This window comes from Corvus brachyrhynchos, unplaced genomic scaffold, assembly GCF_000691975.1.
Source record: "Corvus brachyrhynchos isolate BGI_N302 unplaced genomic scaffold, ASM69197v1 scaffold5, whole genome shotgun sequence".
Classification (NCBI taxonomy): domain Eukaryota; kingdom Metazoa; phylum Chordata; class Aves; order Passeriformes; family Corvidae; genus Corvus; species Corvus brachyrhynchos.
Window position 1 is genome coordinate 8,356,194 of NW_008238321.1, and position 24,914 is coordinate 8,381,107.

General features: G+C 44.2%; 1 protein-coding gene across 2 annotated transcripts in view; it reads left to right on the forward strand.

Moving 5' to 3' along the window:
* The window catches only part of CARD11 (caspase recruitment domain family member 11), a 46,583-nt gene extending 40,305 nt beyond the window's left edge, over positions 1–6,278 (forward strand). For both annotated transcript variants that reach the window (XM_017734102.1, XM_017734103.1), the window contains 6 exons: positions 132–227; positions 1,166–1,298; positions 1,839–2,018; positions 3,173–3,297; positions 4,128–4,243; positions 4,804–6,278. In XM_017734102.1, the coding sequence (XP_017589591.1) occupies positions 132–227; positions 1,166–1,298; positions 1,839–2,018; positions 3,173–3,297; positions 4,128–4,243; positions 4,804–5,008 (855 nt within the window). In that variant the 3' untranslated portion in view covers positions 5,009–6,278. The remainder of the gene's footprint in view (positions 1–131; positions 228–1,165; positions 1,299–1,838; positions 2,019–3,172; positions 3,298–4,127; positions 4,244–4,803) is intronic.
* The last annotated feature ends 18,636 nt before the right edge of the window (positions 6,279–24,914 follow it).

Below are 24,914 nucleotides of genomic sequence, written 5' to 3' on the forward strand. Positions count from 1 at the left end.
TCACTCTCCTCTTTTACTGGAAATATAAAATATCTGTCTTGGCTTGTTTTGTTTCCCAAATACTATGATTTAAAAAAACAAATACAAAAAAGAGGGTGGAGGAGAAAAACGCCTGTGTTCTTTTTTACTAGAATACATTGCAGCCAGAGGAGCCTGCCCCACAGAGTGACCCAAAAACCAGCCCTCGCCTGTCCAGAGCAAGCTTTCTTTTGGGCCAGATTTTGCAGGTAATAAAGTTCAAATCCTCAGTGCAATGTCTGAAATAGTGGATCTGAACAGCTGATATTCTCAGGCTATCCTAATTCCCCCAGAAATCCCAGCTCAGGTCTAGAGGTTGTATTGGAATTTATTCCTATCAAAAAGAGATTTAATGCACGAACGAGAAGGATGGGTTGTGTTTTCTGTTGTGATGCGGGGTGTTTGTTTTTAAGAGCATAGCTTCCATTACGGATGTGCCTTGAGGAATCCCACGTCTGCCATCAGAGGCTGAAATGTGCTTTGCTTGTACCATAAGGACAAATCCAATGGACTGGATCAAATCTCCAAGTCTCTGTGAGATAGGGCTCCATCAGGAAATAGTCCTTTAACTGTGGGCCAGTGACTGAGTGTGACAGAGACTTGTGGGTGAAAGATAAACCTTGTGAAGGAAGGAGGTTGTGAAAGGTTAGCAAATACACAGGAGGAGGAGTTAATGTTTGGATAGAGGAATAGTCGGGTGGATGAGGAAGGAAAGCATGAAGCCCATTTCTCATGTAAAATAACTGTAAAAAGATGCCATTTGGGAGTTTTTAAGTCTCTCTTGTAGAGTAAAGAAGAGGTAGTTTGGGTATAACTTGTGATACATTTGTGCACATACTCTGGGTATGATGTACACATCAGTGCTTGTACTGGTGATAGCAGGGAGCTCTGTGAAGGGAAAACATGCCTCTTAAGAGCAGAGAACAAAACAAGAAATCCCAGAGGGGATTAACACCCGCTCTGAAACAGATCTATGATATTTAAAGAGCCTTAGAAGTCAGTCCACAGATCCATGGAGTCCTGTCTTTGATAGACACAGGTGATTCAGATCTCGTAGTTAATGGGTGTCAGCTGATGAATACATGGGGAGGGTAAATAATGCAAGAAATGAGAGTCAAATCTCTCTTTTTTTTGTTCACTTTTTTAGTTTGTCAGTAGGTCTGAGAACAAATACAAACGAATGAACAGCAACGAGCGGGTCCGCATCGTCACGGGCTGGCCCTCAGGCCTGGCACTGAGCTCATCCGAAGGGAAGAAGCAGCTGCCTGATAAACTGGAAGGTGCAGATCTAAAACAGCCTTTACACACGTAGCACTGACACAAAGCCTACATAAACATCTACACAACAGCATGGCTATGAAATGTATCATAGGTCTTGCATTTGTGGTTGACTCTGCAAAAGTTCAACAGGATTTGTGACCAAAACTGATTCTGCTAAAAGTGCTTGGGCCACTAAGCCTTCATGGGCAGCTTTAGGACGCTGAAATGTCCTGTTTGACTGGCAGTTCTTCCTAAGTGCTTTCTTGCCTTTTGCTCCAAAACTTTTAATTTAGAGTAAGTCAAGCTAACAAGCAGAAAGTCTCCAAGCAAATGTTGGGTTGAAGAGGTTAAGAAATAATCTCTTGAAAGCAAAAGGCACTTGAATCTAGTATTAGGTTGGACATCATAGTGCTGTGAGTATAGTAAAGACAACCCCAGCAAAAGGGGAAGGAGGACCAGTATGACTAATCATGCCATTTCTGGTTCATGTGTGTCTCCTTTTTTTCTCGAAATATTGATGGAGGGGAACTCAGATGATAAATGTCTTGTTCTTTGCTCAGATTTGGATTCTGAGAGTGAAATCGATAAGAAGCTCAGTCTGATCCCCTATAGCTTGGTGAGACCCATCCACTGCGAGCGCAGGCGCCCTGTACTGTTCACCCCCACCATGCTTGCCAAGCCCTTGGTGCAGAAGCTTCTCAACTCTGGAGGTGCCCTGGAATTCAACATATGCAAGCCAGGTAATGGGATAAAAGAGGGCCATGACTGTCAACCCTCAGTGTTGGAAATACGAACATATATATGCGTGCACACGTAGGGGAATGCACATGTGAGAGCTGCTTGAGGTACTTCAAGTCACATCAGAGTGATGTGTAGCTGTAAATCCTGCTTTTTGAGACTATCTGGGATATTTGAATGTTTTTGAGACAGCCAGTACACATGGTTATGAGATTCTATGTCTATAAATATTATCCATGTGTATGCTGTGTGGTTGCTAGGCTGCCCCTCAGAGACTGAAATGCTGTGAGTGCTCTTTCTGTTTGCATACTGTTTGCATACTGCATATCTAGGCAATGTGAAATTTTGATTAATTTGTTTCTAGTATTTGCTATTATGAGGCATATCTTCCCTAGAGCGACTTTAGGTTTCTGTCTCATCCAAGCTGTGAAGATTGTGCATTTGATCTACTGGAAAGACTGATTTTCTTCCATGCTAAGTATTTACTATTAAAGCAGTACGCAGTGCCGTGGTGGCCGCAGGGCAGGATTGTATACAACCCAGCATTAAACAGAGCTGACGTTTCATTTTTACACTAATATTGAATACCCACAGCATAGTATGCAGCCTTACAGTCATCCAGACAGAGAACCTGAGAAGTTAAGTATTATAATAAATATCCCCTGTCTTGCAACATAAAACAAAAGCTTTGATGTGGAGCTGCAATTCACAAGGGGGCTGATATCACACATTGCAACCTAAGCCAAATTTTTTTGAAACTTTAAACACAAATGTTGGAACACTAAATCCTTGTTTTAGGATCCTGTGCTGAGGAGACCTTCTTTTTTTAGCACTTCTCAGCATCCTCCATCCCTGAACTGTTACTACATAACATTAGGTGCTGGAATTGTATTTACTGTTTTAATTTAATGCCTTCATAGTGTTGTAGTAATTGCCCAAGGACTCATTGGTGTAGGATATAGCTGAGATGCTCAGCTGTGATCAGATTAGGCTTTAATTGAATTCAATGGAAGAAATGAGGCAGCTGTTAAGACAATTCATTGCTCATCTTCCTTCCCTGAACCATCCTTACATCCCATGTGAAGTACTACTGGATATTTTCTACATGTTCTGCTGTTGTAAATTTGATTCTATCCCCAACCACATCTCTTCCTAGATATTGTAACAAAGGAAGAGTTCTTAAGGAAGCAAAGGACGGAGACTGTCATCTTCAGCAGAGAAAAGAATCTGAACACATACGAATGTATTGTACCTGCCAACATTGAGGCTGTCACTGCCAAGGTGCTCCCAGTCCTCTGTGTACCTTCCCTGGGCTCTCTGTGAACCTCTCTGCCATGTCTTGCATAAGAGACGGACCAATTTAAAGTTGCATGTTCTCTATCCTGCCCTCCTTCAATCTCAGATTTGTATTTATTCCCCCAAATGGCTTTTTATTTGTGCTCTTGTTTTCCTTTCCTTTCCCATCCTCAGCCATATTCTTTTATATTCTCCCTCATTCCCTGTGATGACCCACATAGATGCAGTTAAGTATCCTTTCATTTTCTGTACTCCATCCTTTAGTCATTTCCTTTTCATATCATAAGTATATATGAATACACAAGAGAGTGAGAGATACAAGAACCTAGACAAAGGAAAGGGAAGCCTGAAACCCAGACACAGGGGTGTACGGAAGAAAGAGAACAATGCCCAAGACAGAGATCTGATGTCAAATAGAGTAGATTTGATGCACAGCATGGAAAAAAAAGGAGAATTAAAGTGATGGTTTTTTCTCTCACAAGTAGTTGCATTGGATGTTCTTTCTGAACAAAAAGCAAGCCTGTGTTTTGTGTCTCTATGTAAAACTGGTATTTTATCATATTTTTCATCTTTAGAACAATCCATTTCCATTTTAAACCTTTTTGGAAAGCTGTTAAGCTCAGCTGATACTTGACTGACTAGTTTTAAACCAGTAGGAGGAGCTGGACTTTAAATGTATTTGATTAAAAGGTTTTAAATCAGTACAATGGTAAATAGAGAGCTTTCTAAATGACCCCATAAGGGATAGATACCATTATCTTGAGATTCCACAGCAGTGAATTTCCTTTGTGACACTGTTATGACTTTGTTTTTAGAACAAGCATTGTCTCCTGGAAGCTGGAATAAGCTGCACAAAGGATTTAATCAAAGCCAAGATATATCCTATTGTTCTCTTTATAAGAGTCTCAGAGAAAAACATCAAGAGGTTCAGGTAACATATCAAACCTTTTGCATATTTGATATTCCGTCTTATTCAGTGAATGATTCTTGAGTCCAATAATGTTCTCACTGAGAGAAATAAAGAACCTCATCCCTCTCCATCTGGTACTTCTATGTGCACTGTTTCCTCCCATGATTCCTCCCTGAAATCTTACAACCGGAGAAAGCAGGAATTCCCCAAATCTGGCACTCTTTCACTGTCACTGGTGGCAATGAGCATTGTGGGAGGATGAGACCAAAGAAAATGTGGTTTTCTCCATGCTCAGCACTCCCACAGCATTTCTTAAGGTAATGCAAGCTGGAAGAGGAGAGCTCATAAACATTTGCACTCTCCCTCCATTCAATGCTCTTAAATTGTTTCCCCATAGCAAATATTTCTCCTTGGGGGCAGCATGAAGGTAAGGGGAGGGCACACCTGGAGTAGCTGCATTCTTCACTGCTTTTATTGCTTGTATGTAGTTAGGAGAAAATAAATTCTTGATGGAACAGCTGGGACTACAGGATTAACTTAGAATGCAGGACATTTATTTTTGGTCTGCTCATTTGATCCAGGAAGCTGCTGCCGAAGCCAGAGGCTGAGGATGAGTTTTTACGGATGTGCCGCCTGAAGGAGAAAGAACTAGAAGCACTGCCTTGCCTTTATGCCTCTGTGGAGGCAGAGGCATGGAGCAGCATTGAGGATCTCATCCGGACAATAAAAGACAGGATCGGGGAAGAGCAGCGGAAAACCATTTGGATAGATGAGGATCAGCTATAAAAAGCCATAAGTAACATGGAGCTCTTTGGTGAGCAAATGACACATCCAGGTGGAGCAGGGCCTCACAGAATTCTTTGATGAGGTGCCCAGAGCTCACTCCTGTTTCACCCTTGCTGGCTGGGCACTTCCTGCTGGCAGGATGCATGTCTGGAATGGAACTGGAGCTGTGTTGAAGAGCCCATGTCTCAGATGCTGGGATCCAGGCTGTGGGACAGACCACAGGCACCACCACAATTTCTGATCCGCTGGCATTTCTTAAGGGACAGCACCTGTTTAACACATGAGGACAAAGACCTTGAGAGGGAGGTTGGGGTAATTTATTATGTTCAAAATATGGATTTCTTTTATTTCATTGAAAACTTCTGATGAGACCAAATAAGTGGAATCTAAAAGGGATAAGGCATGGGGATTGGGCTTCAGGATGTGGAATTGATATGTGCCCCACACCCCCCTGAAGTGAGAACATACCCAGCTGAGGAAGCTGGAGGCTGGTTGGGAGCAGCAGCAGCACAACTGCTGATGGCCAGAGCAGCTCTGTCGCCCTGTTTCTCCACAGCCATTTTAATGAAAAGAGAAGAAAACAGCTATTCTTCCTGGCATTAACTAAAATGAAAATTTTCCCTTCCTTTTGAAACCCCAGTTTTATTTAACAGTTTTTCAGGTTTCCTTTGTAGTCCTGGCACTTACAGGAAAACAGACTTCACTGTCCCAGTGGCACATCAGATCTTTCCAGATCTGCCAACATTTCATTTAGTTTATCCCTGCCTCTGCATCATATTCATTTGTACATCTCTCAGTTTTTAACATTTTTTTACTCATGGAAAATACCGTGGTGCCTTCTCTGGACAACAGGTTTCTCTGTTTCTTCACTGAAATATTTTTCTATGACATCACTGCCTGCCAACATGCCTGCTCTCAACAGGAGGGACTATTCTGAGAAGAAGAAAAGGAGAATTTCATAAGCCAGTAATTTCTGTGAACCACTCAGTCCTTGACCTGTGTGCCGTGGCTGACAGCGAGGAGACCAGCGAGCACCACGCTGTGCTGTGGCCAAGTGGGATAATGCACGCTTCCAGAAGTGTGTATAGGGCTGAGGAGACCATGTCTCATTTTCAAAAGCACTTAAGTCCTCAGAGAGTTTAAGTTCCACTGTTCATGAGTGTGACTTAGACTCCTAAATCTCTTCAGTCTTTGAAACCTTTCCTCTCGACATTAGACGCTGTACTGAGATTGCCAAATTGATCCAATAAAACTGACCTGATAATAATGACTCGCGCAACTGCTGATCTGAAATGCAATAAAAATTGACCTACAGATAAAGAGTTGTGCATCCCATTGTCCTTAGATCTTTCTTTCCTTGCCATATCCCTCCATTTTAAGATGCATTTAAACAAATTTACTTTTTGCTTCTGTGTTCATCCCCAGTCCCCCATCTTGGTGGTGTGGACTGATTTTTGCAGCAGGCAATAAAAAACCAATCAGAATCTAAATAAAACATCTGGTCTGGTTGCCTTCGTTCGATCAGCTGCTCCCTAGTCTTTGCAACAAACTTCTGCTGGGGGTGTCTCTCAGGTAGACTGGGTCAGTGTATGTTGGCTTGTGGGATTGCGCTTTTACTTGATGCTCTTTTTTCTTTTATGCTCTTCTCTTTTATGCACATCATTTTTTAACTAATGGAATCTTCAAGAAGTAATTTATGTCACTTTACATCTAATTGCTGCCGCTGTGTTTCTCAAGTTATTAATGTTTGAAAGAATGTTCATAGCTAGCACTTCTCAGAGAATAGCTTTTTACCTGCCCAGTGCCATCTGCTTGGACTGTGCAAGCAGGGAGAAACTTCCATGTGCAATCTCTTTACGAAAAGGACAGGCTACACACACAATTTTCAACTCCCTCCAGGGCAAGGAATAACAACCAGTTGGGGTATATATAGAACAAATTGGATGATTCTTCAGAGATCCTCTGTAGCTCAAGCAGAAATAAGAAAGCATCAGTTGGAAGAACTAAGCCTTTCAGGAGCATTTTGCATTCATTCCTAATGTCCTGATAATGCAACCTTGTGTAACAGCTGCCTGTGGTTTGTTCCTGCCCCTCTTGTGAAAGCTTTTGAGTCCGCAGCTGAGCAGTGGGAGGAACTGCAGGAACATTTCTCAGCTGCTTCAGCAAAAAGTTCAGCCAGGTCAGCATCAGATGCCTCCAGGAGCCACCAGCTGACTGCTCACCGGACAGCGTGCGGAGGATGTCCGTGTGCCACTGGCTGTGCCACAGGGATCGCTACCATCTGCTAGAATGGCTGCAACAGATGGCTGGTGGGGCAGAGGGGATGGACTATCTCAGAATGCTGCTGTTGTTTCTGCAGTGATCTCCCCACAGCTTTATGTCTCTTTGCATGGACAAAGCTGCAGATGTGATTTGTCCCACTTCACTTTTGGCACAGGAAAGGCATATGCCAAACTCTGGAGGAGGTTCCTTTAGCAGTGAGCAGAGATACACCTCCAAAGAGCTGTATGTCTGGCTTACTGGAGATGGCTATCTGAGGGCAAGATGAATTGCCCTCTGAACTGTCTGGGGTTTTCATAGACTACAGCAAGAAATGAGAGAATTAGCCTGGCCTTTAGCATTTAGCTCTTTGATCTGTAATTTAGGACAGCTAAACCACCTTATGGGAAAAGTGGAAGTAGAGTTTGAGGCAGAGAACAAGAGATCTAATTATTTCTGTGAAACAAGAGAGGAATGGATACATGGAACAGGCTTTTCTTCTCACATCCAAGTGCATCTGTAAATTCCCAGCTCTGCAGACACTACAGGGCATTGTGGTTGCCTGCTCATGTGATGCAAAGCAACCAGACCCTGCACAGTGCAGTTCATGGCACAGCTGGGTGCTGTAGCCTGCACAACCCTCATCTCTCTGTGAGTCGGTGGAGAAGGACTGAAAACTCAGTTCCCTCTTGCCTTCTGGGTGTGAACTCCAAGAGCAGATCTGTAGCTGGAGTGGAGCTGCACAACAGCCACAGAGTAAAAGGGGCCACTGTCATTTACACTGGCTGGGAGATGCTTCTGCTCTGGAGCCAAGAGCTCTCCCTCTCAACTGAAGGAAATTAACCCCTGCACCTTTTGAAAAACTGTTTCAGATCTTGAAAAGAGGCCATGGTTTTCCCTGAATGTCAGAGTGCTGGAATCAGTGTGGATTCCAAGTCCTGAACTGGGAGATTGGAGGTGCAGGCCTGGAATTTGGGCTGTAGATCGTTGCGGTATTTTCCATTCTGCTAAATCTCCTTTGTGAGGTATCACCTTAGGCCACATCCCTCCTCACATGCACATCCCATTTACACAAACCTGGGCTCAGCACAGACACAAAAGCCCACCAGGCATAGCCAGCTTTAGTAGGGATTGTGTGGTCAAAAAACTGGGAAGAACAATTCAGAAAACGAAGTGGGAATTGGAAATGTTGTAAATGTTCCTTGTAAATAGTGTCACAATGAAATCTCAAGCAGATTCTCCACCTGATCTCATCAAAGGGTTAGAATGGGACAAGTTTAATGTTGATTTGGTTGCTTCTGTATTTTAGACAGCACATGATATGAGGTTTAGGGGCAATAACTGGATTTGCAGGTACCCCCAAAATTCAGATACATTCTCTGAATCAGTCTAAAGAGGGAGACTCAAGCTGCAGACCTGAGTTGGAACGGGAGGCTGTGTTTGGACACCAGAGCTCAGGCCCAGCTGCCGTGTGTGGATCCCAGGTGTACATCCCTACCTAAGGTAAGCAACATTCTCAGCACAACCCATTTTAAAATCATTCATGGTTTTTAATTGCGGTCTGGGAACATTTCACAGCAATTTGTATTTTAAGTTAGAAAGGAGGTAACAGAAAGCCCAAAATTGCCTTATGTTTGGTCTGCTGCTTCTGCTGTAAAAGGCGTAAAACATAGAATAATAAGTGCCTTTCAAAATGGGTTATTTGAAAACTAGTTCTTCTTGCCTTTAAGAGCTCACAAGAGCTTGTTGGAAAATTTTTCACATGCAGAATGTTCTTCTGAAAATGTCATTGAAAAATTGCCCACTAGAAAATGCAATTGGAAATTTTTTAACTTGTCCTGTTAGAAAATATGTTTTCATCTAAATCAAATGTCTGTGGAAATTCTTCCATTCTAACATTTCATTTTTTAAAAGTTTAAAGTATTTCAATAATACTGAAGCAGTCATTTTCAATATTTCACATACTTTCAATCTTTTATCTGAAGAAAATTTTGGCGTTAATTTTTAATTTTTATAGTTGAAATAGTTTTAAAAGTCTACATTTAAACATTTGATTAGATTGAAACACTTGTATTTGATGTTTTTATACTACAAAATAATGGAAGTAATGGCTTACAGGTCTCACATGTGGTATTATGTCTGTGATCACAAGAGAAAAATCAAACTGAGTCTGGCTTTGCGTTTTGTTTAACTCTGCTGCTAAAATGATGTATAAGTCAGCATCATGCAGTTCAGCACATTGGGGAATTGTTGCAGGTAAAAATTTCATGCAAACTTTATGACACAGAATTGGATATTCCTTTGAATCAGAATTCTGGCTGAAGGCAAAGCTGTCAGTCAGGTCCGGCTGCAGCACAGACATCTCTGGCAGCACAATTTACAGGGGGGTAGGAACACACACAAAGCAGGCTTGTGCCTACAAACTTGAAGTGGAGATAGATGCCAAAGCTGGAAAAATGCCTGTAAACCTGTTAGAGGTTTCTGTGTTCTTTGTGCCAAGCTATTTTCATGGCCCAGGGTTCGAGAGCTCAGTACAATGCTGAAGTCGGGCACTGCTGAGCCCTGGAGCTTCTCTCAGCTTCTTCAGCTCTGTCTGGGCTGGGCTGTCTAAGCAGCAGTTAAACTGTTCCCTGGAGACTGGAAAAGCAAGACACAAGAGTTTTGGGCTTCTGGGAGAGCAGCATTCTTGGATTTTGCAGTTATTTGTATTGTGTATTCCAAGTCATTCAGCCTTAATCAGCTTAGACCGTGAAAATGTGCTCCCCTTTGGTGCAGTTTCCGTCTCCCTTGCTCTCGTTCAGCTCTGAGAATTGAACAGTATCTCACAAAGAGACACACAATATCAAACAGGAGATTGTGATTCACTGCTTCTAAGTCACGTTGTCTCCCCCCCTTTCTCCTGCTTGCTCAGTTCCCAGAGTTGCTTGCTCTGCACCCTGTGTACCACAAGGGCTGATTTGGGGTGTGCAGCCCTGAGGTCCCTCACCAGAGCACCACAAGATTCAGGAACAGGTGTCAGTTGAAACTGTAATTCCAGGAAAACCTTATGCTTTTCCAGACTCCTCTGCAGAACAAAAAGGAGGCTCTCCCATGAATCCAAGGCCATGTGGCTTTTGGCTTTGGAGACCAAATCCAGTGTGAATTTTGGTTCAGGCACAGTGAATAGGGGCTCTTGAGCACTGGCAGCTTGGGTGGCAGTACAGTCAGTGCCTGGGACAGCTTCCTGGCACAGCAAGAGTTACAGTGACCCTGCTGTGCCAGTCCTGCCCACACAGAACCTGCAGCAACTGGGCTGACCATTCTGTCCAACACTTTCCTGGGAAGAACACCTAATTCAGCCAAGGCACTGCTGAAAGCCTGTGGCATGAGATTTCCTCCATATCCTTCAGGCACTGCAGAATTCTGCCATGCTCCCAGGCATCACTTTTGATATCTCTGTAAAACTCTTGTCTGACTCTCAGGGACAATCCCGGACCCAAACACTGAGGAATCTGTTCTCACAGACTTTTCATTGATTCCTTGTAAATTTTGAGGCTGCAGAAGCAAACAGAAGGCCTGGCATCCCTGCAGATTTCACCTGCAGAACTAATGCTTCTTTAAGAAGAAGGTGCTGTCACTGTCTTTGTATGGATGGAGCAGGTGAGAGAGAACTGAGGGCACTTGTCCACATGGGCCAGTGACACGGCCTGGCTCCCCCTGGACTGCACTGCTCTGTCTCAAGACTCTGGGTGAGGGGGTGATGCCATCTGGCAGCTGGATCAAGGGTTTGAGTGGGGCTTGCCTTAAGTGGTGAGATTTCTAGTTTGATTTGAGAACCCTACCAGTAAGCCAAGTTAGAACAACAGGAAGCTCATTCACTCTCCCTCCCCCACCTCCTCTTTTCTGTTCCTGTGCTGCAGAAATGTCTGATGTTCAGATCAGAGGCTCTCCAGGGTTAAATACACCATTAGTCACTGGAAAAAAGGAAAAAAAGACCTTTTAAAAGCAGATGGTAGATGATAGAGAACCTGTTTGAGAGTAACTATCTACAACAGCATGTCTGCTTCATCAGATATTAGCATCAAAAGCTGTCTGACAATTTAGCAACAAACACCAATATTGATTTTCTTCCAAAGTGCAGATGCAGAAAGACAAAGATGGAGAGATGGCTCTTTCAGAGGATCCCCATTATGCCTGGGCAAAGACAAGGCAGGAAAAGACCTGCAGCCCCCAGTCCTATCATCAGGGCAGCAGCAGCCTGCAGGTGAGAGGTTCTGGGGGGAAACACAGGAGAGATACGCTGCAGCCTTGTCAGAAGCCTGTGCAGAACGGAGGGACACCACCCCAGGGATGAGGAACCAGGACTGGGGCCAGGACCAGGCTGCTCCCACCAGGGAAAATGGGAAGTAGAGCAAAGTAGTGGATCTGGGATGGAATGTGAAAGAGACATGGGATGTAGCTTGCTTCCCTTGCTGTTTTCAGAGGATATGTGAATTAATTGCTGCAATCTGAGCAGCAATAGCTACTACTCCACCTGTCTTTCCCTCAGATACAGCAGCCATCCTGACATTTCAGAGCACTACCAAAGTAACCATTTTAACACCGTAGCATTTGGAAAAATTCCACTTTAGAACTAAGATTTCTCCTTTATCCCCTGTCCCATTAATTTCTTTTTCCCATGTTGGTAGAAAAGCCTTCTCGTGGTCAGCAGTCAGCTCTTGGAACCATTCCTTGATGACAAGTGTTGGGTATATCCAGTTCTTTGGACAACAGATCCCTACTTCTGATTTAAATTCCCTGCAATCAGTGGTCTCACATCAATTATGTACACTGCTCCTCGTCTCTGTGTCTGAAATGTCAGTGAATCTGATAATTTTTGCTCACAGAGGTGGAGAACTAACAAGGATCTCTGGCACAGCCTGCAGTGATTGCATCTACCAAGGCTTAGCAAAACAGCAAGGAGACAGAAACAGGCACTGACACTTGCTGAAGTTCAACCCCCTGCTCAAACAGCAGCAGTCAGAGTAACTCCTAACAGAGTGCTCAGGAAGGCACCAGAGCACGTCAGGACACTGCTGAGGAAGGGCTGCACAAGGCAATCTCCAACCATGGTCATGGGAACATTTGGAAAGAACAGGAAAGAAATAAACACAGTAAGAAATAAAGAATAACTCATAATTAAACTGATTTACTCCTGGCAGAAATGGACACAATTCCATTAGCATGCAGTTCCGTCTAAATATGCACCAGAAAGAAACTAAGCTGGATATCAACTCTGACCTAGTTGGAGTTCCCACACTAACATTACTGTATTGTTAAAATACTGTTTTAAGAGCCAATTTTGGGCTGTTGCCTTCATTCTTGCACCCTAGAGAAAGCCAGTGGGGTAAACTTCTATTAAATGAATGTGAAAAATTGATGCCTGGTTCTAAGTGCACGTTTATAAATATAACATCAAATCCAGTGGCTTACAACAGCTCCTCTCCCAAAGAGCTCTGCCCTCTGAGCCTGTCCTGTGGTGGTCGTGGTTCCTCTGACCCAACCTCCTGGACCAGCCCAGCACCTTCCAAACACAACCTTACACTGGGAAGATTCAGCTTTGTCATTGTAGGCTGCCTGCAGCATTAGCTTCCCCATATCCTGGTGCTGAGGTGATTTGCTCATTATCAGATTGCTGTTTATTAATCAAAGCGGTAACAATGGGACGGAGGAGCTGGAATACAGCACAGACAGTGCTTCATTTGTTCCAATTGATTTTCCTATCACATTTTATTACTACTATTTACTTTGTATGCCTCGGGAAGATTGAACTGCACTGTGCAGTAGGGATAGGTATTTGAATTTCTCTTCTCTTTAGCCCTTTCTATTTCTGTGGTGATAGTCAGAACAGTGGGTTCTTCCAGCAACTAAGCCATGACCTTCTCTGCTATAAAACAGCATATGGAGATTTTGTGATAATGAGACTCCACCAGTGTGTGAAGTCCTGCAGGTGGAGTCCTAAGGAAATCCATGAGAATCATGGATACCGAGCACAAATTATCTCTCCAAGATGACACCTTACAAATGCTTAGCACTGGCCAGAACCACTCCTGGAGCTGAAGCAGATGGGAGGTACAGACTTGCAGAACAGGCACCTGTGCTTAGGCTGGAACAAGCAGGTTGTACCAGGGGGAGGTTTTGTCCTGCAGTAAAATTAATGGAGCTGATGGTGATTATGGGTTTTTTCCTGCTCCTTCCTATCTCTTCTCTAATGTCTTAGGTCACTGTTCACAAGCTGGATCTTGCAGTCTCCAGCCAGCACATCTAAGCCATGAGGGCAGAGCAGATGATTCCTGTCAGGAAGTCCGTGGTGCTTTATGGAAGCTGACGTGTGGGGCAGCAGGAAGACACAGGGGGGCACACGCTGTAAGATTACATTAATCGTCCCCTTGCCAGTAACAAGGCTCACTGAGAACCAAAAGCAACTTTAAAACTGACTGAAAAACTATCAAAATCTGTGGTGAAGCTCCTATTTTCAGCACAGCAGGGATTTCACTCTAGAGATTTTTAAGTGTTTGAACTATATTTACTCTGAAATTGCCCCATTCAGTGAGTACAACAGGAAACTCATGGTTGGCTGCAACTGTAGGTGTCAGATGCAGTTGCGTGGGGAGGTGATGAGAATATATGTTCAACAAAGGCTTTGTTTTCTGCACTAATTTTAGAAGTAGCCTAGTTAAGGAGTGAGGAGGCAGCTCTCAGGTGGTAGCACGTGTCATTAATAAAGTTCAAAACACAAACCACAGTCAGTCAGCTGAGCTGAAAGTTTCCGTGGGCCCTTCACTGTTACTGGAAATGTGAGAGTCCTTCAGACAGGAATTTCTTTCTTATCACGAGTTTTGTCTTGCTGAGATGCTGTTTTGTAACTTGGGCAGAGTGGGTGAGTGTGTACATGTGCAAACACACATCTGTGTCACCACCCAGCAGAATGTGTCTATACAGACATGTGCAACATCATCCTTTTGGGAACATGTCACATGGCATTGGGGAGAATTGCTCCCTTTTTTTGGTATGGTTTTTTTTTTTTCTTTTTTTCCTAGCAGAACTGCTTCTTTTGTTCCACCAGCAGAACCTTTGGGGTTTTAGAGCTGAGTTGTACGTCCTGGTCCCTCTCTGAAGCACATCCATGCACTTGTCACTGGGCCACCAGTGCCTGAGTGACTTGGACCTTGCCTGATGGCTCTCTATCCTCCTGCTGTCAACGACCTTGAGGTGCACCAAAAAATTATTTTCTCCCTGGTTGTTTTTTTTCAGCAGCAGTGGGGGTAATTGAATGATTGTAAAATAGGCCACTAGGCCAGTAGGGGTTAAGTGAAAATGAAAATAATGCCAGTGACGGAAACATTTTTTGGTCACACTTAAGGTCACAGTGAGAGAAAGGCTTAGGAAATATCAGCCTGAGAATTTAACATCACAAATGGCTTCTGCAGGCACAGCCTGAGAGTGAGGGGAGGGGGCGAGGAAGGAGGGAGGGGAATGGTGGTGGATTTAACCAGGACTGAGTTCAGACCCTGGAGCAGACTCACTTGAGCAGTATTGATCAGAGTGGAAACATTAAGCACCTCTGTTAATCTGGCACTGTTTCACTCGTGCTGCATTATTATTGTTATTAGAACCTGTGATTCACCGTGTCCAGCCTGGATCAAATTCAGCAGCTGTATTTCTCCAGATTATTTTTCAGTCTTCCTTAGTGAAGTGCAGTCTGGCAGCAGAAGTTTTACAGCTCTTTGAAGGAATGAGGTCTCCCTCCAGTGGTGGCAGGAAACAGCTTCGGCTCCCAACATCAGTGAGGGCATGTGAGGCTGGGTAAATGAGCGTGCACCGCAAAACACTTCCATGGGAAATAATTTTTTGAAGCATTTTTGAAGACCTTTCACTATTAGCCACCCCTTCTTGTAACATTTCTCCCAGTAGAACCCTCCCTGTATCTTTGAAAATCTCCTGTCCAGCAAATCTTCTTTCAATACTACCCCTTTTAACAAAATAGTTTAATATATGCAAATAGCACTGAATTCCCATTCAATTTGCATGTTTCACTGTTTGAGTAGTAATAGTTTCTATTGATGATAGTCAAGTTGCACATAAAATACTGGGTTGGATCCCATCACCCCATGGCATGAAGTAATACAGTGCTTCAGATATTTGCAGAAAAAAATCCCTTTGGATTAAGCTGTTTTCAGCTCAGAAGAGACATGTCCAAGCCCTGGTCACCTTGTAACAGAAAGCCATATGACACAAGTGCACTGGGGTGAAGAGATATTGATTTACCTTCTGTAAAATAAATGTAAAGTCAAAAGTCGGAGCATTTTTCACCACCTCTCCATATTCCGCCTGATTGGTGTGACCCTGGCTGCAAGCCCCATGTCTCAGACCTTCCACAACCCATCCCACACCTTCCTAATCATCCTCGAATTGCAGATTCATATTTTGAGTTGCAAAACTTGTGTGATCTGTGTCGTGAGCCACATGTGCTCTTTTATTCATCCATTTTGTGTTCCTCCACTCAAGTTCTCCGTTTTTCCTCTCTCTCCTCACATTTCCATATCTGAGACAAACTTCATAAACCACTTTTCTTAACCTCCCTAGGCCTTCCTGTAGCACCAGCAGAAAAGCTCCAATATTAAAAAGGGTATTAAAATAGCAGAGTGATACCTCCAGAGTGATGGGAAGCAGCGAGAAACAGAATTCTATTGAAACCAGTATTTAATGTTAATTATGCTTTTCCTTCCAGTAGTGAATCACTCAGTGCTGAAATTGGAAGACTTGCTCAGAAAGAGTTCCATGGGATTATTTGATTAGAATATGTCAGTGGTGCTTGTGGTTACCATTCTCCTGATTTCATGCTAAAATAATGGGCAGTGATGGCTTGAGAATCAGCTAAAGATTCCCCTTTTTCTGAGCATTATAAATGGTTTAGAGAAAACACATCTGAGCATTTTCTTTCTGAGGTCTTTCATCATCAACTGTGATATAGAATAGCTTTCTTCAGTCCTCACTGTATCACAGTTGTTTCCTTAAATATGAATTTATTTTTGAGGATAAAATTTTATCTTCTCTCTTCCAGGAGGATGCATTGTCCATCCATATATTTTGGATTTCTGTTTTTTACTTTTGCCCTGTCACCCCCAAATATTCAGTGTACGTTTCTTCCTTCTCCTAGCCAAGGTTATAAATTAAAATTCAATTTCATTAAAGTTGTAAGTAATCACTCTCTGGCTCTCATTAGTAATGATTTGGTGCAGGGGGATCCCGGCTGCTCCCACAACTGTAATTCAATTGGACTCACCAGCTCTTGTTCACAAATCGCTTGAGTTGCACTTCCTTCCCAAATTTATGACATCAGCACTGTCCAGAGGTTGAATTACAGCTGCAGGTTTGATCAGGGACTGCATTATTCTGCATCTAATCCCTGCATTCTGACAGCAGTGGGGGGAGCACTGTTGTTTTACAGGAACTCTGCATTGTTCCTCTGCTTTATGTCAGGGGCTGAATTGCCTTTGGAATCAGGGAACTGTCAGCCCAAAGCTACAAGCAAACAGCCAGCTCCAGATGACACAGTGTATAAATAACAGACATGGAGACACTCAAAAGCCAGCACTCCTTCTTCTGCACTCTCCTAAATTACCAGGATGGTGATTGACCACAGCCTGTGCTCCTGCATCAGCCGATGCAATCTGAATATATTGATGCTTTCTGAATATATTGTTGGAATGTGACTCCCAGCTTTTACCCAAAATGAGGAATGTTGATATTCACTGGTGGCACTTCCACATTGATTAAATATTTCAGCCAGAAGCCATGTTCATGCATTCATTTACATCCAAGCTTTCCTCTTGAGCAGTGACTGTGCCATTTTCCACAGAGGTGTGTGTCACCCCTCAGCTGACAACCAGGACTTTGCCTCCTGCAAGGCAACATGCCCCAAACCCCCTGGTACCCGGGGTTTAATCCCAGAGGGATACAGAAGTCTTTACCCCTCCTAGAACACTGTCCTTCAGCTGACAGAAGGGGACTGGCAGCCTTAGTTTGGAACTGATACTCATTAGGAGCAGAGGAACATGCCCCAGGCACATCTAACCTCGGATCAGGCTGGGGGGAGATGGTGCATTGCCTTCGGAAGCTGTTCCTGCTTTAGCATATCCGTACCCATGTGCTCCAACAACACAGAGCAGAGCCCCGGCCAGCGGGTATCAGTATCTACCACTCATTTAATTGACCTTTACTGTTAAATCATTAATGGAAATCACTGAACACAGGGCAATAAGGTGGTTTCACCACTGTTCTACTGCTTGTGGCTTCTGCTAATTTTCTGGTGTAGTTTTGCTTGTTCTAATAGTAGAATCTGTCATCATCTAGTTTTGCACAAATCCTGGGAGGCAAATTAGAAGAGATGTGGAGCAAATTCCTGTTGACTTTAACAAGGGTTGTGGTTTTTAAAAACTACGTTAAGAAGAAAACGAGGGTTCTTTTTATTTCTTTATGCAACCTTGCCTTTTTTCTATGCTTTGTGGTTGGAAAGACTCTGACATGAGACAGGTTATGGGAAATGTCTGCTTTCATATAACAACTCAGAGCAGCAGCATTTGGCTGCTGGACTGCAGCTTTCAGAGAGCTGTCGGCATCACCTGTTGTGTCAGTCCCCTGTGGCTGCAGATCCCCGGGCAGGATTCTCAGTCAGCCTCCCAGGTGGGTTCCAACATGTTTTCAGTGTCTTTTAGTTCCTTCGTTTGTCCATTTTTATTCCTTTTCAAACTGAAATATATTTTTTCCATTCCTAATTAACTCCCTGCCACCCTACTTGTGGTAAAAGCTGATTTATTTCTTCTTCTCTGCACTGAGAGGACAGGATACTTAATCTCCTCTGGGTGGATGCTGAAACACTGTCTGAATAAAATGCTGATCACTCATCTGGTTAGCTCCTGCCAGCTCCTCTCTAACATTCCTGCCACCTGGGTTTTGCATCATTTGCTATCGTTTCTTTAAGTGACAGGACCTGTTCCTTCTCCATTTTTGGTAGAGAATAATTCCTAAATTAGCTGATCGTGGCATTTAGGTGTGGCGTGAGTGTTTATCTTCCATATTATCTGTAAGACCATGAATATTCACAGACTAAAAAGGATTGTTTGAATAAACACTTAGAAAGGGTATTAAACCAATGTCTACAATTTACTGCATTTGCTGTTATTTGGGACATTTTTTTGTGGATAGAGAGAAGGTTTTTTATATCAATGTCCATTTGGTAGCTGCAGAGGAATAAAGAAGGCTTGAGATCCTTTGTTGAGGGAGCAATGAATAAATATGTTGTAGAAACAAACAAATATTAGCATTTTGAAAGGCTCTGTGTTTGCCACACATCTGCAAAGTAAAATACGAATTTCAGATGTATGTGCACACATGCTTCCATGTTTGCAAGGGCAAACTCTTTCAGATGGCAAACACTCACCGTAAGTGCCGACATCATTTTTTGCACATCTTGAAAATATTTGTGTAAAAATGGAAAGAGGGAAGATTGCCCATCTGCAGTGTGAGTGGGGAATGCTGTGGGCAGGGTGCACGTGTGCTCAGTGAAGGGAGCCAGCTGAGGGAGATGAGGAGTCAAGGCTTCTTCCCTTCTTCCTGTTGAAGCCTGGAGAGGCCCATTCAGTGACATGTCCAATGACACTTCTCAGATGCGCCATCCATCCGTTCTGCCTCACCTCTGAAACCAGCCCAGGCTGAGGAACTTCACCATGGATTGAGCCAAGGGGCTCGGAGCCTGGCCCGCCAGCCTGTCAGTGATCTCAGGCAAATACTGGGAACTCTGTTCCATTTATTCATCCTAAAGTGGAGCTGTTAAGAAATATGAGGCTGGTAAGTGGGTGACAGGCATCTGCAAGTGTCACCTCAGCAATTCAGGTTCACAGAGAGTCTTGGAGTAGGATTGCAAAAATTGCATCATTTGTAACCTTTTCAGCACCAGCCTTGTTAAAACCAAACTGTAACCAACAGCTTTCCTTTGGACATGAAGAGAATAACTAAAGAGAACATCTGTTTTCCCTTTAGCTGTGGAACTGCAATAGCAAGCCATGCATAAATTTTATTAAGGCTTGCTAATTTCCAACGAGTTTGGGGAGATACATGTTGCCCGTGGAGATATTTGGCTCTGCACCACCAGATGAAAAGTCATTTTAAAAACAATGCAGAAAAAAATGGACATAGCTTGGCAGCAAATGCATGAGGTTCTGCTCCCAGGGCTTTGGCTTTGTTTGTGCAATTTATAGATTTGTGCCTTTTTTTCCCTCTTAATGTCACTCATCTTGTTTTCCGATTACTTTTCATGACTTGGATGACTAAACAAAATGCACCTAAATTGACAAAGCTCAATCCCCTCAACCTTATTGCTGGAGCCTTCTGTACTCAAAATCAGAGGTCCAAATGCTTTCAGGACTTAGGTCTGCTTTTAAGTTGTTTCTGCAATGCCAGGTCTTTCTGTACACCGAGAACACTTGAGCCAGCACAGGGACAGTTCTGTCCTTTTTGCTGCTGGAATGTGTCCCCACATTTAGAGCTCAGAACTTGAAACAGCCCCACTCAGGTCTCACAGCCCCAGGTTCTGTGCCCTCTGAGGGAACACCTTGGAGCAGAACCTCAATTTCTGATCTTTCTTCACTCTCAGAACCAAGGTTCATCATCCTGGGATGTAATCACAGTAACTTCACAAAGTCCCAGAATGGTTTGGGTTGGAAAGGATCTTAAAGACCATCAGGTTCCAACCCCTTGCCATGGGCAGGGCCACTTTCCACTATCCCAGGTTGCTCCAAGCCCCATCCAACCTGGCCTTGGACACTTCCAGGGATGGGGCAGCCACAGCTTCTCTGGGCACCCTGTGCCAGGGCCTCATAGGAAAGGATTTTTTCCTATTATCCAGTCTTCACTAAGAGCTGCAGAATGCTTGGCAGGACATGCCTGGAATTACACAGATCATGCCTCGTTGCATGAAATAAGTAGGAAAGTCACAGGCTGGATTCAAAATATGCTTGTCTTCTCTCAATAATTAATTGTTTGTGGATTAATATGAGGTTTTGTGTTTTGAAAGTAAACTAATCCACTTGCTGGCTGGTGTGTAATGAAGGAGAACAGGCTGCTGTCAAGCAGTCTGAAAATACTGAAAATTAACTCCATGAAGTGTCACGACTCACATACTTTATGTATATGAGTAATGTGTCTTCTGTGGGACAGAAGATGAAAATACCGCACAGAAAAGAAAAAATAGCGGCTGCCAATTTAATAAGAGAAGCAGGAGTAATTGCTTTGACATAATATGGCATTTTTACTGCTTGGTGGCAGCTGGGCTGCGCCACTGCAAGAGAATCCACTGCAAGAGAACTCACAAACAGTATGCACCAAAGGTTCTGCAGCCTCTGTATTCACAGAGCTATCAAAGGAGAAAGAAAATATAATTAAAAATCAGGATACACTGAAATCATAGAATCCCTCCCCAGGTTGGAATGGACCTCAAGGATCATCTGGTGCAACCTTTCTTGGTGAAAGACTGGTCTAGACAAGATGTCCCAGCACCCTGTCCAGCTGAACCTTAAAAGTGTCCAATGTTGGGGAATGCACCAATTCTCTGAGAACATTATTCTGATGACAGATTGTTCTCACTGTGACAAATTTTTTTCTTGTGTCCAATCAGAATCTGCACAGGAATAACTTGTACCCATTCCCCCCATCCTTTCCATGTGACTCCTGGTAAAAAGGGAGTCTCCCTCTTCTTTGTAGCCACTCTTTAAATACTGGAACATGGTGATAAGTTCTCCCCTCAACCTTCTCTCGAGGCTGAATAAACCCAGTTCTCTCACCCCTTCCAGTGGCATTAAAAGGGACAAGGCAAATACTGAGATACAAATTCACTAGTAAGTGGGTTTTTTTCTTGAGAGGTACCAAACTACTTCAGTTTTCTTTGGCTTCACAAGTTTTAAGACTGCAAGCACTTCAAAAAATTGGGATCTCTCAGAAATAGAATAGAGTAGGGATCATAAAGTCTTGCAGATAACAACCAGCCAAGGGTTCGATACCTACAGCAAAAAGTAATACTTTAGTACCAGAAGGTTCCCATATACTTAATGATGTTGCTAGAAAGTGGTTGATCTGTTTGAACTGCTCTTGTTCATTCCTCTGCAGGAGAATGTTATTCCCTTTGCCTCTCGCCACTTTTTCATTCTGCCATGGGGAGTGTGCAGAGAGAGGGCCATTGAAAAAGCCATATAAAACCTCGAGAATGCAATAAGCAGAACATGACACTTTTAACACGACAAAACTACCAGCTTAGGTAAGGCTTGAAGTGCACATAAACTCCTGCACCTCCTCAGGCAAAGAGAGTCACAGTCTCAACAGAGAAGCAGCGAAAGGAGTTTAGATCATAAATGCTCTTCAGATCTACAAGCTTTGCTGCCTGAATGCACAATGAGCAATTCAAGGGCCCAGACATCTTCAAATCACCCAGGCTAAGCCAGGAGTGCACCTGCCCTGTGGTAGCAACAGTTCAATATTCTGACTCAGTTTGCTCACCCAGCACAAGGAGGGTGATTTATCACCTTGGCTGATTCCATCACTGCACACCTTTTCCTGCTGTCCTGTCAAGACCTCCAGTTTCTTGCCTAAGCTCTGGAGTTTTGATTGCATTTGCAGTAGCTCTGGTATTGCTGCAAGGCACTACTACTGCAGTGGGGGCAAATCCTCCTTGTGGTTTATTTGCTTCCCAATTTCACTGAGCAAAATGTTCTTCCTGGCAGTGATGGTGTCTGGTGGGGCTCAGGGAGACAGCAGACATGTCCCAGGTATGGGCAAACAGTTTTCAATACACTTGAGGGTCCATCAGCTGCACCCTCAGCTCGAGAGGCAGCAGCTCCTTCCCACTGGGCCTCCTCTTGTCACTCCCATCTGCAGTCAGGTCTTCAAGCAGAAGCAGCCCACTGCCTTCTCCAGCTGCCAGACACCTTTCCAGCTTTAATCTGCAGATGCTCTCAGGGCCAGAGCCCCAGAAGTTTATTCCCCAGCCTTTCCTCCAAGAGCTCCCCATCTTTCTGCTCATAATTCAGTTGCTCATAGCCAAGGGGGGAAGTGGAAATAATGTTGCCCTCAACGGCCCTGTCTTTCTATCCTCCAGTTCTCTGTTCTCTTCCATGTTTTAGTCTTTTCCCTCTCTCTGTGGGAGGTGAAAGAAGGAGGAATAGAAGCAGCTGGACAATCAGCAGAAAGAGAACGGGTGTTACAGGAAGAAACAGAGATAGGGAAGAAGAAAACAGAGTAGAAATAGAAAAATAATAGGAAAAAAAGAAAAACTGAGAAAGTAAAAGAACAGAAAAAGGAAGTAATTGATGTTGATTTATTTTATTTTGTATCAATATAAATTGTTTTAATTTCAGTCTAAGCCCAAATAAGGGAGATGAACCAGAAATCTTGACGCATAGAGCTGGGCAGGTAATAAAGGGGAAAAGGGAATTCTCTGAGGCTGAGTACAAACCTGTCCCTCATCAGGGCCGCTTTCACCTCCTGCTTACGCTCACGACAAAACCTCTGCAGGGCCATCAATGTGGGATCGTCACGCGTGGCTGTGAGCCCTGCCCGGGCCCTGGGCACAGCACCAGCCCCGGCTGCTGCAGAGCTGCAGGAGCAAACAGAATTCTGCTTTGTCCTGCCCCGGGAGCCGCTTCCCAATGATTCCATGAGGAACAACAGTGCTGCGGGGGATGGAGGGAGGGAGGGGTGGACCTTTTCCTTTTGACAATTAGATGGGAGCTGTTGAAAGCTGCTTTCATGGATGAATGCATGGAGAACTAAGGACGTCTGGCAACTGATTTATGTGATTCGTTTATTGTATAGCACAATTTCCCTCTCCCACATGAAACAGGTCTGTCGCTGGAGTTGGACTTCATAACTACTGAGCTCACTGCCAAAACCCCTCAGCACCTCAGAAGTCAGAAGAGGACCTCAAGTAGGGCACAGACAAAGCCAGTGGGGCAGGAGAAACCGAGCTAATCAGAAAACGCCAATCTGGGCACTCCACAGCTGCATAGGGCCCGATTTCCAGGCAGTTTAACATCTGTGGATTCCAGCGGGAGTCCTGAGTGCTCAGCTGTTGGAAAATCAGAGAACGGGGGGTTCGGGGTTGGGTTGTTTGTCTCCACCCCGCCGGTGTTACTGGGTTCTGGCAGGGCAATCATGACATCCAGTGGGAAACTCCTGAACTACAGCAGCATTTTATGGGTGGAATGAGCTGCTCCTGAGTCTCAAACTACAATTGAACAGTAAGATCATGGCAGGGAAACTGTTCAAGAAAGCTTCTGTAGTGAATGGCTCAGGACTAAGAGTCTTGTGCTGGTCTCCTGAAATCTCCAATACCTAAATGTGTTTTGAAATGTCTCTTCTTGCCGGGGGAAAAACACTTGTTCTTTGGGAAAGAGCTGACAATAGCATCTCAGTGGGATTGATCCTCACACGGGATTCTCACTTCCATGAAAGGATTTCTTTAATTGTTTTTCTTTTAAATCGTGACTCCCTGACTTTTTGAGATGTCTCAATACCTACAAGGAGGCAGGGGAGGAACTTTTGACAAGGGCTTGTGACAGGACAAGAGGGAATGGCCTTAAGCTGAAGAGAGGTAGAGTTAAATTGGATATGGGGAAGAAATTCTTCCCTGTGAGGGTGGGGAGGCCCTGGCACAGGTTGCCCAGAGAAGCTGTGGCTGCCCCATTCCTGGAAGTGTCCAAGGTCAGGTTAGACAAGACTTGGAGCAACCTGGGATAGTGGAAGGTGTCCCTGTCCATGGCAGGGGGTGCAATGAGATGATCTGTAAGGTCTTTTCCAACTCAAACCGTTCTGTGATTCTCAGCATCCTTAATATTCTGTGAAATCCCAGTCATCCTAATAGTTTCCCTCAGCTCTCTATATTTGTGTCACTTGCCCCGGTGTTTGGAGCAAGCCTGGGGAGGATAAATTATTGGAAACTTAAACTGGACTAGAAGTTTATGGCATAAATAATTGGAAGTACAGACAGAAGTAATGCAGAAAGGACAAATAATCTCATAGAACAGAGGACATGTGCCTGTCTTTTATGATTTCATTCTGCAGCCAGAAGATCTGGGATCCCAGCCACTGCTCCGTGATCACACACCAACTGTTTCCCAAAATGTTTTTTTTTTTCCCCTCCAGTACCTAACCACGAGACCGGGGGGATTTTCTTTCAAACATGTACTTTGATACTTTAATCCTCACCTCGCCATCAGCCCAGCACTGGTTTGCTCCAGCGTGTTTGCAAGGAATTACACCCCATGTCAGCCAAGGACTGAAGTGTCCCTGGGTGTTGGAGTTCAGATGCCAAAGGAGAGGCTAGATCCACTCGGGATCAGCTGCCAGGGGCAGCCCGGTCTGCGGAGACAAATCCCGGTGCAGTTTAATCTGGCTGAGTAAGGATCTAAGGATGCTGCAGTGCCATGCACATGTGTTCTCTGATGACGTCAGCGATGACGTTTCTCTACGTCACTGCATGACCTGGCCGCTCGGTCACTCTGGTGGGAACGAACCCCGCTGGGTTCTCCCCGCACGCTACAAACCCCGGCCCCGGTACCCCCGGTCCGGCCCCGGCGCC